This window comes from Sapajus apella, unplaced genomic scaffold, assembly GCF_009761245.1.
Source record: "Sapajus apella isolate SASKATOON/1434 unplaced genomic scaffold, GSC_monkey_1.0 scaffold8, whole genome shotgun sequence".
Classification (NCBI taxonomy): domain Eukaryota; kingdom Metazoa; phylum Chordata; class Mammalia; order Primates; family Cebidae; genus Sapajus; species Sapajus apella.
The window spans coordinates 8229990-8244809 of NW_022436948.1; the positions used below are offsets into that span (position 1 = coordinate 8229990).

Consider the following 14820-nt stretch of genomic DNA (forward strand, 5'->3'; position numbering starts at 1 on the left):
TACCTCTTGCCTTCTTGACCAAACTGGAAGCTCTCTGAAGGCAGGTGTCAAGCCAGCTTTACCTGGATATGCCATTCTATCTAGTACTCATCTTGTTCACATCAATACATTTTTCAGCATCGGATAATTGAAGAAGGATCTTAGACCTGGATTCTCACTGCTGCCTTCAGTGCTAATGGCCTTCATTTCTAGGACTTCTCACCAGTTTTTAGGGATGCAGGTGGCACCGTGGTGCAGGATGCAGGTGCTAAAGGAAGACTTCTTGGGCTTGATGCTCAGCTCTACTCTTTACCAGCCGTGTGATCTGGAGCGACCTGCTGAACCTCCCTGTGCCTCAATTTCTCCATCTTCCCAAAGTAGAGATGACAGTATCTATTTCACAGGCTTCTACTGTAGTAATGCAGTGATAGGCTGTATAAATGGGAAGTAAACATTAGGGATTACTATTTTTATGTATCTTCATATTGTTACATGTTTATGTATTTTATATTTATATTGCCCCAAACCATACTTGCATACTGGCTACTCATTTCCATTTATTTTTCATTGGGCAAAAAGCTAATTAGTGATTCTCAAATGCTGTGGCCTATATTTTTCAGCAGCCACTCAAGGCAATAGAAATGATGTCGTACTAAGAGAACACTCACTTGCTTGGCTATCTGAGGATGTGGCATTTTCCATTTAAATCAGTCCTCGGGTGACCTGCCATCGCCCCATGTCAGGGAAGAGGAGGGGGGAAGGTGAGGAGGGGCCGAGGCTGGTGCATTTGTAGAAAACATGAAAAACAGGGTAGGGGTTTGAGGGCTCCTGGTTTAACCAGAGGTAAGGCCCTGTGGAGGATACTAAGTTCATAAAATGGCTTTATCGTTTCCTACTTTGCATAAATGTTTCTTTAAATGGTTGTATTTTGGAAAAAAAAAATCACAGTTTTCTGATGAATACAAGCACACATTTTAGAGAGATAAAAATATCTGAGATGCAAATATAACCAGTTTGAAATATATCAACCATGATGAGTTTCCCCCTCATCCTTTAAAGCCTGCCTCTGGGTATCAGAAAGCAAGGCAGCACCGCCGAAACTGCAGACCTTGCTGGGCTCTGCCAGCTCCTGTCCTCTGTCTGACAGAGCCCCAGCAGCAGAAAAAAACCCTTTCTACCCTCTCTAGAAGCCCTGCATTCATGAATCAGTCTCCTCTTCCCCATCCTCTTCTCTCCCTCACACACAACATTACACACACACAGTGTCTCAGCCTTAGCTCTGAGCTACAGTCAGACTGTTATAATTGCCCTCATTAAAAGCACCTCTCTCATTTTAGACCATAGAGAGACGTATATAGCTGGCATGGTCTCAGTAGAAAGCCATACTCTCTTTAGCTGAAACAGATGTGTGAGTATAAATTACACACACACACACACACACACACACACACACACACACACACGCCAAGCAAATTGCTGAGCCTTTATTTACTTCCCCAGGTGTGACAGAGGGAATAAAGTTCAGACAGAAAATTAAATACCCATTGCCCCTGAAAGTCAATGCTCCACCCGAGGAGTTTGGTACAATTTAAACAAAACACTTAACTTTTTTTTTCAGCATCTGTGGACATGTTTTGCTCAAACATATCATTATGATTCCTCCAAACATTCGATGTGTCTGTGAATGCCTTCCACTAAATGTACCAGAATACAACTTCAGGTGGAGTGCATCCTAGAGCAAAACAGCATAGCTCTTCCAAGCAGTGTGCCTAGGTTCTGGAGCCCTTGTATCTGGAGCAGGAGTGTGGAAATGCAGGTGTGGGTTGCATAGTGACCAGCTGTTGACACTCTTGATGAGTAGTCCCCTGAGAGGCTGGCAGCCGTGGATCTTGCTAACTTCAGGGAAAATTGCTCTGTTATTTTTGGCACAAATGCTAGAGGTCAATATTTGTCCTCAAATTAGCAAGAACAGGTTCTAACTCTGGGTCCCCACACAGAAGCCAAAGGGAATAATGATTACAGACCCAGGCATGGACATTACACTTGAGTGTATTTATATACGTTGTTTCATTTGTTCCTCTAACAGTCCTGCGAATCAGGCAGTGCAAATTCCACCTATCCCCACTTTACAGATGGGAAAATTAGAGCTTGCAAGATTAGTAACTAAGTAGATAAGAAGTGGTAAAGCCAGAACAAACACCTCCCTAGACCCAGGCTTCCAAACTCATACACCTGCTCTTTCTCTCTCCCCCACCCCCGCCCCCTCCCAGGTGCTGTCTTTCTCTCCTCCCCGCTCTCTAAGAACATCCAAGAGGGATAGACACAGTAAGGCAAGAACAAAACATTTTTCAGGGCAAAGTAAGTTCTTCTCTCCCAACAAGTATAATTCCTGCATTTCTGATTTTCTTTTCGTTTTAAAAGAACATGAGATGATTACCTCTGATATAAAACCCTTGGCTCCCCCAGGGAAAGATTTTTAACACAACTTCTTGAAGCAAACATATCTTTTTCACCTTAAAATACCACCAATAGTCACAGTCTGTCAAGCATGTTCAGGCATCCTCTTCATGTGGCTGACTTCCATGGGCATAAGGGATGGGAGACCAGGCAGAAAACAGCAAGCAGCAGATCACTTCTGAAATGAGCAGACCAGGAAACAGTAGCCCAAAAAGTAAAACGACTCGTCCAGGTTCCTAGGGAGGGTTAGTGGTCCAGGCTTCTGGTCTACCACACACTGCCTCCCAGCCATGACCGTTGGACTGGCAGAAGCCACCAGATGAGGCTTCTGAGATGGGGCTTTGGAATTTTCCAAAGCTTCCAGAGTCCCTTGATGCCATAACAAATTATGCAATGTGACACATGGATGCATTTGTGCATAAACAAACCTAAAGATAAAACTCAGGAAAATGGTCAGAAAGAGTGGGGCAACCAGCAGAGACTGGGTGGTATCCAGTGGAGTTTTTAGGGGTGAATTTGGAGAGGACACGAATGAAGTGGAATTTGGATTGTCTAAGCAAAGGGAATAGTGCTTGCCAAGGCCGGGAGCTAGAAAATGGTTGTGGATTGCATGGAGCTGGACCTGAGGTATGAATGGAGAAGAAAGAACCATCAGTCCAGGGGCCTCGGCTGAAAACAAGGACTGCATGCTCACTTGCTAGAGGAGCACTGGTGGATTTCAAGCAGGAAAAAGCCACGTCAGGTTTGTGTTTTAGATCGGGACTATTTCATAATAAAACTTCAGGGTTGCAGGTGAGGCTCGAAGCAGGTGGAGGCAATGTTAATAGTCTAAGTAGAGTGCAGGGAGGGAAGACCAACTTTAAAATATGCAAAATATGAGGGGCCGAGGAAGAAAGAAGAGGTGGTGAGCAGGGGTTCCGTGGAGAGGTCAGGGCAAAATGTGCCAATCTGGGCACTGCCAGCCATTCATGGAAATTAGGGACATTGTTGTGGATGGGAATACTCAACATAGAAATGGCAGATCTAGGAAACTTCAACACAGCACAGGGACTGTTGTGTAAGGGATCTTGGCTAAATGGGCTTATGTTTGATGGGCCTTGAGATTCCTGGGAGAGCAGAGGTTGTGGATAAGGGGAAGAGATTGGCTCCATCTAAATCATTTCCTGGCATGTCACACCCTTCCCTGGGCTTCCGTTTCATCAACTGCATCACTATGGCATTGGACTCGACAATCTCTAAAAGAATCGCTTCCAATTTTAATATGCTATAATTCTAAATTTCTTCCCAGTAATGTAAATCCAACAACCAGGAAATTTGCTGTGAAGGAAACTCTTGGCTTTAGAATAAGGAGAATTTGCTTGGGATCAAGAATGAAATGTAAATGCTTTATTGGATATACATGTCGTGTAACTGCAAACATCAACTTTCTGATAATGAGGAAGGACAGAAGGAGTTTAGAGACATCCAATAGAATAACTAAACTACTAACACCAAAACATATGCCATGATTTCCACCATAAGTTATGATATAGATGAGTCAGTCTGGGAGAGCTGTATTTAGGATTTTAGGAGCCTCTCCCCACTTAATGACAGAGGATTCCATTTAACTACAGGGAAAAGGAAATGGCTGGTCCAGGCAGTATTTGACATCTCCAGGACCAAGATATCCAGCACATCTGAACAAAAATAGCTGCAAGGTGGGTGCACCGGCAGGACTGGGACCCAGAATGTAGCAGGGTCCTTAGGTCACAAGAGATAAAGTGGTGACACACATACACACAAGAAAACACACACTAAACAGGGCTTGTTAAGAATATAATGCCTGGAATCTGGACACCTGTGGTTTGGTGTTGGGAATGGGGGGCGGGGGGGCTCTCACTGCTGGTGCCATCAGAGGAGGGTCAAGCTGAAGAGGTCTGTGATCTAGAGTAAGGACTGATGGAGCATGGAGCTAGAAAATGGGGAACTCAAGTCACAGACTAGGACATAAGGAGAGCCGGGACACAAGGAGAGCCAGTCCAGCTGGAGGGATCGGCACAGCAGATCTGGGCTACTAGGGGAAGCTGAGAGTCAGTGACGGGACACACAGAGACAGAACAAGCTCTGGGACCAGCCTCACTGAGTCTCTGACGCGTAACAGCTTTTATGCCTGAATTGTCACAACCCACTGGGGTCGACTGGTGAGCAGCCACCGTGTACACTTGCATGAACCAGCATTGTGTGAGAGGCTCCTCTCTGCCTGTCTTATTCAGCTCCATGACGTGACACGTAGCCTCTCTACTGGCCCGTACCATGCTGCTTCTCTGCATGTTGATGTAACCCAAGTGGTAGGCTAAATATCACGGACCAAATGCCACCGCAAGAAGGTTGGTAGATTACAGCTCTTTAGCTCCTTCTGTTCTCAAGGGCAATTATTAGTTTAAGTAAGAGGTGGTGTCCTGATTTCGTTGTCATGAATACAGGGCCGTGGAAATCAAGAACACTTGCCAGGTGCGAAGGTGTTTGTCGTCATTCAATCAAAGCATACCTTTCCAGTATGAGAATAGTGTCACGAGGAGGATGAATAATGATCTTGCTAACCATACTACAACACCCAAGCCGTGACACATCAAGTGTTAGCCAAACCATTAGACTGCGCTCAGCATTGTACCAGGGACAGGGGGAGAAGTAAATACCACCCTGGCCTTCTAAGCACTAAAATGTTCATGGCAGAGGGGCTGAAACACAGCAACATGAAACCATGAGCAAACCTCATAACGATGACATGGGAAGGAACACTATGGTCATCCATACACAAAAGGTCAGAAAAAGAAAGACAACAGTGTAAAATAACAAGATAATGTGTTCTGCCTGTTGATTTCACAAAGATTAGGGAGGAAAAATGCTAGTGCCACTGGCAAGTTGACAAGAATGTAAGGAACCGAACACTTTTATATACTGTCAAGTACAACCTCTGTGGGGGACAACTGTGCACTCTGTGTCAGAATTTTTAATGTTTAGACTTTTTGACAAAGCCATACCTCACCTCAGGATTTATCCTCATAAAATAACTTGCACAGGCCAAGCACACAACTATATAGGTTCCAAGACGCTCATCCCAGTGTTTCATGAAGTAGTGAAAAATTCTAAGTAAATTAAATGGGATGTGGTAAAGGAAATGATGATATAACCCATGATGAATACTATGCAGTCATTTAAAAAAGATGATGTATTCTACCGTTATTGATGTAGAAGAATGTGTGATATGATGTTAAGTGAAAAAGTTGCTTCAATACAAAGGTGTATAGTAAAGATACTTATCTCTATGAAAATAGGATCCTATTCCCATATCTGTAAATATGCACAGGTAAAGAAATAGGTCTAGGAAGCAGTCACCAAAATGTAACCATGATTTCCTCGGGATGGCGTTAGATTTATCATTTTTAATTTTTTCTGCAGTTTTTATATAATGAACATATTTTAGTTTCACAGAAAAACAAGTCTGCAAAAAAAGTATAATAATGGTGGGCAATGTTTCAGTTACTACATATGTTAGCAACACAAAGAAATTAAGCCCAAAGAACTGTGAAGAAATTAAAGAGAACTTTTCAGTAGAGATGACCAGTATTTTTAATAGCTCCAAAATTATTTTTTAATAAGGATTCAATTTCTGTATGTATTATTCTGGCTCCCAAACTCAGTGGATTATAACCTATATCCCAGTTAAAACAAAATGTTTTCAGCCCAAAATCATTAAGGTTATAAACCCATCAAAACTTACAACTTTTAAAAGGCTCCAGGAACCCAAAAAGTAAGACAAAGAAAGATGTATAAAATCTATTTAGTTTTTTAGAAAGAGGAAACCAAATGAATACAAAAATATCAGCTCCAAAAATACCAAGAAAGCTTCAATGGAGGAAAACAGAGGAAAAAGATTTGGCATATGGATGTCAAAAATCCAGTGTCAAAGAGGTTTTGAAAACTGGTCGTGCGTCACCAATTACATATATCCAAGATAAGTGTGACAGATGCTCATTTTCAAGAGCAATGGGAAGCTTTTTAATGCCCTAAAAATCTGTTTTCCGTGACTGACTGATAATATAACTGTAGTGTGGGTTTTTTATTCTTTTGATTATTGGAAACCAAATACTGACCTAGGAAAAAGAAGGAAGAGCGATCTAGTTGTAAATGACAATTAAATCAATTCGTATCTAAGACATGTTTTATAGATAATTGTCTTTTCTTCTCACCTACAGGAAAAGCGCAAAGAAGAAATTGCAGCAATGGCCAAGCTGACAGAATCCATGAGTGAGTAGCTTCAAATTTATTATTTATTTTTGTTTTTGAATGGGAAAATGCAAAATCGCACAAAAAAGACATCCGTGTGATGAGCTAATTTGTCCTTCTCTTTCGCTCTTACGGATCTGTTTCACACATACTGCATCGTGTTGATGTTACTTTATGCGCTATTCGGAATTCGTCTTGCTTGAGGTCAAGTTCTGTGCTGAAGCTGTTACCCACAGTATGGAGCTAAAGAATAAAAATAGATTTATTTGTAACACTGCATTGGGGCTTGGGACCCATAATAATTTCAACCTTTTAGGAGGTTTAGTCAAAGTCAGCTGAAGTTTTTTCTGGGCATCTATTCCATGGGCTGGATGATCTCTAAAGAGAAGAAAGAATGATAAATCATTGTTAAACCTTTCCGGTGTAGTTTAGAAATTTCAGACAGAACTATTAAAAAATAGAGTGCTTGCAATGTAAATGGTACCTTGTAATGATTTAGGTTTTGATCATGGCATTACAGTGCTCTTAAACTAAATAAACAGGATACACAAGCATTTTTAAGAGGAAAGGGGGCCAGGCACAATGGCTCATGCCTGTAATCCCAGCACTTTGGGAGGCTGAAGCAGGTGGATCACTTCAGGTCAGGAGTTCGAGATCAGCTTGGCTAGCATGGTAAAACCCTGTCTCTATTAAAAATACAAAAATTTTGCTGGGCTTAGTGGCTCACGCCTTTAATCCCAGCTATTTGGAAGGGTGAGGCAGGAGAATCACTCAAACCCAGGAGGTGGAGGTTGCAGTGAGCCGAGATCACATCACTGCACTCTAGCCTAGACCACTGATCGAGACCCAGTCTCAAAAAATCAAACAAACAAACAAAAAAGGGACGTGGAATTCAGAGCTTCCTGCAAATGAGAAGTTCAATTGTCTATGTCAAAGTCTAAATATTAAAGACTATATGAATATGAAACAAACCATGAAGGCACATTTTTTCCTTTGAAAAACAGAAATTTCTCCTGGTGATAGATTTCATATGTAAAGATACAAGTGAGGCTTACCAACACTTCTCCATGAACACCTTATTAAATCTGGTCTGCAAAAATTAACTATTAATGTCACCCATGTTTATGCACCTTCCTCCTCAAATCATGAGACTATAATCTGTAGCATAGTAAGTGAACCTTTATTCCAAAATATTCACCCATACCAAGAAAATACAGCCTTAAAAAGTTGTTTACATTGATTTCCTTTCATTCCTGACCCCAAACCTCTGTGTCATTTTATAAAAGTCTTAAACACATGCTAATTTCACTTTGATAACTCAAAAGGACTGAGTAAATTTTTAAAAACCCTCAGCACTGACACCCCTCTCCCTGCTCTTATTTCTATATCATCTCCTGCCCTGCTCTCAGCTCTGTCCTTTTTTTCCACCTGTAGTCTTGCAAACTGAAAACGTTAAAAGAATTTACAGCTTGGTTCGAGGAACCCCAAACTGGTTATATTAGTCCATTCTTGCACTGCTATAAAGAAATAACTGAGACTGGGTAATTGATCAAGAAAAGCGGTTTCATTAGCTCCACAGTTCCACAGGCTGTACAAGAGGCATGATCCCGGCATCTAAGCAGCTTCTGGGGAGGCCCCAGGACACTTATAATCATGGCGGAGGGCAACTAGGGAACAGGCGTGTCACATGGCTAGAACAAAGGAAGAGAGAGGGCAGGTGCCACACTCTTTTAAACAACCGGATCTCTCTAGCATTTACTCACTATCGCTAGAGCAGCACTGAGGGGGAATCCACCCTGACAATCGAATCGTCTCCCACCAGGCCCCACCTCCAACATTGGGGATTACAATTCAACATGAGATTTGCATGGGGACACACAGCCAAACCACGTCACTGGTTCTCTGTAAGTGAAAGCATCCTAAAATGATGAGATGTGTTCTTCTCACACCTGGAACGAGTGTGGCCAGTGCCATCGCAAAATGGACCAGCCTGTATTGTCCAAATATGGAGTAGAACATGGACCTTATCAATGAATTCACAATCCACAGCACATGAGCAGATTTCATTCTAATCTCTAAGTCCAAATTCACCGACACAAATGACCACAGGTTCTCTGAAGGACAGGAGGATCAGTGGCTTAGAACCTAAACATCATTGTCCGTGAACTGAGTCTCAAGTGTCTGGGTGGATTAAATCAGACGCTGTTGCTCATGAGTTATGATGCTAACAGCTTTCTCAAGGCTTCTTTTAGAAATTGATAATCTAGTTCAGTGAATATTATTTTTTAACTCACCTAGCTGAATTGTAAGGGTACTGGACTGATTAATATTTCTGATAAAGGTATTTTAATTTTTCTTTCTATATTGGTTCCAGATACATTTAAATAAGAGCTCTTCACCTGACTACCAATAGATTTATTAGTTTTAAGTTTCAGGTTTGCCTGGACAATATTTCTAATGATTTTGGTGTGTGAATCAGCTGTTTTAAAAGAATTATATCAAAATTGAATTCTAAAACCTTGGGTAGATGACGGGGAATAGCCATTCTTCCAGTGTGCTCTGTTGTTATGAAAAAGATCACATAGATATTTTCAATGCATAAGGAAATTTAAAAGTCGAGAACAGACCTTAGAATCACGTCCAATGTACCAGTTTATTGGTCCTTACGAAGATCCAGAACATTATAAAAGATATAAGATGTGGGGCAATTTCTTTAGATGCTACAAAATGCTAATCATGTGGTCAACATACCAGACATTTCATTTAAATTAAACTCATGACTAATTAAATATACCACACACTTATTTTACATAGAAATCTACAATGAAATACATAATTAGGTAAGGAGATTCTATCAGTAGGCTGAGCAAAGAATTAACATATAATTACCACACAATAAAATTGATGGGAACATAAACCATGGCCACACTCTGGAAAAAGAAAAAACACAGACAGAACCATTAATACCCAAAACACAATGCTCCGAATGGGTTTCTAGAGCCAATAAACACTTTGCTTGTTAAACTGCCAAGCAAAAACCATCTGGTTACTAGAACATCTCTATGTTTAACTAGAACTGGATAGAGATTCTTCTCCCATCACCCTAGGTGTCCACATGCTAGCAAATGGCTGGCCACATCAATGGCTAAGCAAATACCATAATGGGAAAGGAATGTCTTCTTCTAGAGCAGTAAGGAGGTGCATTTCTTTCCGCTACGTGCCATACATCAACCTTCTCCAAAAAGTCAACTTCCATCATTTTTTAAGGGCAAGCAAGAGAGAGATTTTAAATGTTTGATCAACATTAATAAATGTTAAATGTTTGATTAAAAGCAGCTTTATTTTTTGAGGACTTTGCTGTGAACAAAATGAAAGTAACTTTAATAAATAAAAAATAATACTTTAAAATATTTTAGGTCACATTATTGAAATGAGGACAGGCATGATAAGGATCAGGAAAAAAATGGAGAAAGGAAGAAAAGTAAATGTGGAAGAAAAGATAGAGAAACAACAAAAACACCAAAGAAATATAGAGAAAAGATAGGAATGGTATATGAGGGAAGCTCAAGAGAAGGGGGCATTAAGGGGGACAGACAGAATTACAAGGAGCAAAAACAAGACAGGTAGGCAAAGAGGGAGAGGAGGAGGGAGGAAAAGCTTTTTTTTTTTTTTTTTTTTAAATTAAAGATGGAATCTTGTTCTGTTGCCCAGGCTGGAGTGCAGCGGCACAATCTCAGCTTGCTGCAACCTCCGCCTCCCAAGTTCAAGCGACTCTCCTGCCTCCGCCTCCCAGGTAGCTGGGATACAGGTGTGCATGTGCACCACCACACCTGGCTGATTTTGATATTTTTAGTAGAGACAGGGTTTCACCATGTCAGCCAGGCTGGTCTCAATTTCCTGACCTCGTAATCCACCCACCTCGGCCCCCCAAAGTGCTGGGATTACGTAAGCCACCGTGCCCAGCCAGGAGAGCTTTTAACAGAGAGAGGTTCCATGGGATCTAAAAATTAGCAAACTACATGTGCCAGTTCACAGCCCGTGAACTTTCAAGTTTCCAAAGGCTGGCAAATTTCTAACACTACTCTTTGAAATGTTAATCTCTGTTTGCATCTTCACAACAAACATTTTCATATTTAGACTACCAGAAGCCCTGTTCCAAATGGGGCAACCAGAAGCTAATGCTGGAGGGTAAGGGTTAGGGTTAGGGTTAGGGTTAGGGTTAGAATTAGGGTTAGGGTTAGGGTTAGGGTGACTCTCAGCTTGCCCACTGGTAAGCAGCACTTTACCACTCCACCCACTGACTGAAATGAAACTGAAAGCCTGACTCTAGTGGAGGCTCCCAATGTTGTCTATAAACAGGCATACAGTGACCCAAAACCATGCCATCATCAGAGGTGACACAGCTTAGTAGACCCTGTCCTGACCTCTCAGATGGTGACAAATTAGAGATGTCCAGAGGCAGGCAAATAGCCCAGGAACGCTGAATCACAGTCTCCATGGAATACTTTGCAGGCTGTTCGTACATAAATTTCCAAAGGTTATTTTCTTCATGGTCATTACCTGCTGACACATCACTGCCCTCCAACCTTAGAGGTCCTGGGAATGTATCAAATACAGCACAGGAGTCTTGCTGCATGGTTTCATTAATAATTGGAATTGTAATCAGATATCTAGTCTTGGGCGCGGTGTTGGAATTGCAAGTGTTGGACAGGCAGGGAACTTGGCCCTGATGTCTTCTCTCAGCTGCAGGATCCCTTCCCTAGAACCCACCCCCACTCCCGCCCCAAGGGTTCTGCTGCAAGCCAGAGCCACACTTCTGTCCCGTTCTCCACATCAATTGCGTGTCTGCGGTGCATTGCTGCATCAGTAGGTGGGGGCCACCTGAGCTACCTGTGGCTCTCCTGCGTCTTGGCAGAAGGAGCTGGCTTCCTCTCTCTTGCTTTCCGTCTCCATTCTGCCAGCCTCTCTGGGGCATGCCCACTCCTCGCTTTTCCTTTGCAGCCAGAGCATCCCTAGCTGTTGTCCTCATGAGCCACTCTACTCTGGCCATCCCTTTCCTGCATGGTCCTCCTTGAAATCACCACCATAACACATCCACATTGAGAAGAGAAGAGGTACTCAGCATCATTTCCAAACAAATAACAGAGCAGCAGCTTTATTCTGAGTAGCTTCCGGGGCTGAATCTTTATCCAGCCAGAAAGAGGCAAATATACCATGTTTTATTTTTCAGCAAAGAGCCAAGGACCTGCTCTGTGAGGGGTTCAGAGGTCTTGGCTGTCTGCTTTGATAATAGAGGGAATTCCTCCTAGGACTAAAGAAATAGCTCAAATTGAGTACAGATTTGAAATGTTCTTGTGTCAGATGAAATGAAGACAGAGAACCAAATACAATCACCACACACTAAATTAGCTCAGTTAAAGCAGAGTGGTTTCTAATCACTTATTCCCTTTTTACGGGGTGGTTATTATAACTCTGGCATTGTGTTAATGCATAGAAAGACAAAAAGACAGGGCTCCTGCCTGCACCAGGTGCCACATTTGGGGGCAAAGGAGGCAGGAGAGTAACAGCTATGGCACGTGGCATGTGCTCTTGCGGAGGCAGCCTGTAAGTCACTGCAGCGTGCAGGTGCAGGCTGCGAGGCTTTCCATTTACAAACCCTCATGTGCTCCGGCATCAAAAAGTCACCCAAAGGGTGATCAGGGTTCCACCAGGCAGCCAGTGGGACTGTAAGTGCCAGAATGCCATGGGGGAGGATGGAGGTGGGGGAAGAGCATAGCACTGATAGCAGATGGCAGATAGGAGGGGTCAGATCATAAAAGGGCCTGTGTGTCTCTTGGGTTTTTCCTATGGGTAATGGGACAGTGCCTAAGGTTTCAAAGAAGATCGGCATTTTGGAAGGAATCCACTAAGGCATCATGGCGTGGATTGCAGGTTGGGCACACTTGGACGAAAGAATCCAGGAGCTGGCACACCACATGAGCTGGGAGGTTCTGGGGGCCTAGACAAGAGTGGATCTGAAATGAATTAAAGGTTTATGCTGCAGTGAGATGTGGTGGAGGACAAGGAAGGACGTTGAGCTTAGGGGAGAGGCTTGGCAAAGCTTTCGAGAGACCCCATGCCTGGAAATGCACATGGTAGAAGGAGTCATTTGACGACATGATACAATTGGTTCAAATGCAAATATATTGAGTTTAGGGTTTTACAGTGGTAGGCACAGGCTTCAGTTGTTTGGAGTTATTTTTGGTCCACAGTCAGTGTGCCCTTTGGGAAAGAATCTCCTCCTGTCTAGGATACAAATGGGGCAGGTGTGTGTATATCAGCAGCATGAGGCCAAGTCATGTTGCAATAACAAAAACATCTCTGTAGCTTAACATACATGCACACACACATTTATTCCTCCCTCATGCCACTGGTCATGCCATGCCTCCCTCATGCTGTCCACACTGGTCAGCCATGAACTGTGCATGCTAGGGTCACCCTGGGACCCCCACAGTCTCAGAGGCTCCATCTCCACCTGCATTTTCACATCCATGGCCATGGTGGAGAAAAGCGCATGGCATATTGACACTGCATCTTAAAATTCCATCCAGAAGTGACACATGACACATGTCACTTTCACTCTGATTGCATCAGCCAAAGCAAGTCAATAACCTTGCCTAACTTCCAAGATGGAGGGGCCACAATTCCACTCTGTGCTTGGAAGGAGGATGTATGCTCACCAGAGGACAGAGGGGCTAAACTGCGTTGCTGGAAATGCCAAGAAGTCAGCCAGGCAAGGTGGCTGATGCCTGTAATCCCAGCACTTTGGGAGGCCGAAGCAGGTGGGTCACCTGAGGTCAAGAGTTTGAGACCAGCCTGGCCAACATGGTGAAACCCTTCCTCCACTAAAAATACAAAAATAAGCTGGATGTGTTGGCGGCATATGCCTATAATCCCAGCTACCCAGGAGGTTGAGGTAGGAAAATTGCTTGAACCTGGGAGGCAGAGGCTGCAGTGAGCCAAGATCACGCCATTGCACTCCAGCCTGGGCAACAAGAGTGAAACTCCATCTCCAAATTTTAAAAAAATTCCGAGAAGCCAGATTGGGGGACAGAGAGATAATGGCTGGGGACCACCACTACCTCTAGGTCAGGGGGACAGAAAGGGGTGACAGAATTGGATGTGTAGCCTACCTGTCTGACGGAAGTTCGAGCCATGCAGGAGATGTGGTCACTGCCAGAGGCTCCTCTACAGGCCAAGAAGAAGGAGAGAAATAACTTGGTTCTCCCTTCCCACTGACCTGCAGTGGGGCCCTGACTGGCTAAGCCCATCTGGGTATCAGCTGACAGAGCCCCCATGACTGCCCACTGCCCCCTCCCAGATACAGAGCTGAGCACGTTAAGGGTGAGGCAGGGACCTGAGGGCAGACAGGCCAGGGTGGGCCTGGGGAAAACCTGAGTAGACCATCAGAGAGCAGATGACTGCCGCATGGCTCCAGAGCCACCTTCCTACAAAGACAAGCCTGGATCCCAGCAACCAAGACAAAGAGCCCAGGAAAGCAGGTGTCAGAACTATAGATGGGAGCCCATTCATCTGGAGGTCCCGGGGTCCCTGATAATGGGAGAATCCTGTAGATTCTGTAGCTCCTGTAGCTGGGCTGGGAGTTAAGGGCCTAGGAGGACATTGTGTCATCTCACATGGAGCAGAGCTGTTCAACGTATATGGCCTCTACAGTGCTGAATGACACTTTATCTCTCAGGGACAAAGCTACTCCAGGCCCACCAGATGGTGCTTTTTAAAACACACTTTCTCCCTAACAGTGAAATTTAGGACCTTTAAATACTAAGATCCCTATCTCAGGCTCACACTTACACGGGTAGTTATAGCATCATCTCAAAAGTAACTTGACATAAACTCATTACTCTTGACAGCTCAGTTCCTGCCATCACATACTTTCAAACATGGCTGTGATGCAGTTCATTTCTGATTATTGTCTAATGAGCTCTGCACTGGCAGTCACCCAGGAAAACACTGCTATGCCCCTTCCAGAGGCAATGTTTCCTTTATAAAGGAGGTTTGGGTTTTCTTGAAGCCTTCTTAAGCTGTCCCCCTCAGCTGTCTATCATTGTGCCTTCTACT

At 43.5% G+C, this 14820-nt stretch overlaps 1 protein-coding gene across 2 annotated transcripts in view; it reads left to right on the forward strand.

Moving 5' to 3' along the window:
• The window catches only part of KCNJ6 (potassium inwardly rectifying channel subfamily J member 6), a 279909-nt gene that overhangs the window by 76494 nt on the left and 188595 nt on the right, over positions 1 to 14820 (forward strand). The window contains exons 1-2 of one of the 2 annotated variants that reach the window (XM_032276885.1): positions 3041 to 3178; positions 6672 to 6723. In XM_032276885.1, the coding sequence (XP_032132776.1) occupies positions 6699 to 6723 (25 nt within the window). In that variant the 5' untranslated portion in view covers positions 3041 to 3178; positions 6672 to 6698. Of the gene's footprint in view, positions 1 to 3040; positions 3179 to 6671; positions 6724 to 14820 lie in introns of those variants that run through there. The other variant, XM_032276884.1, reaches the window with a different exon arrangement.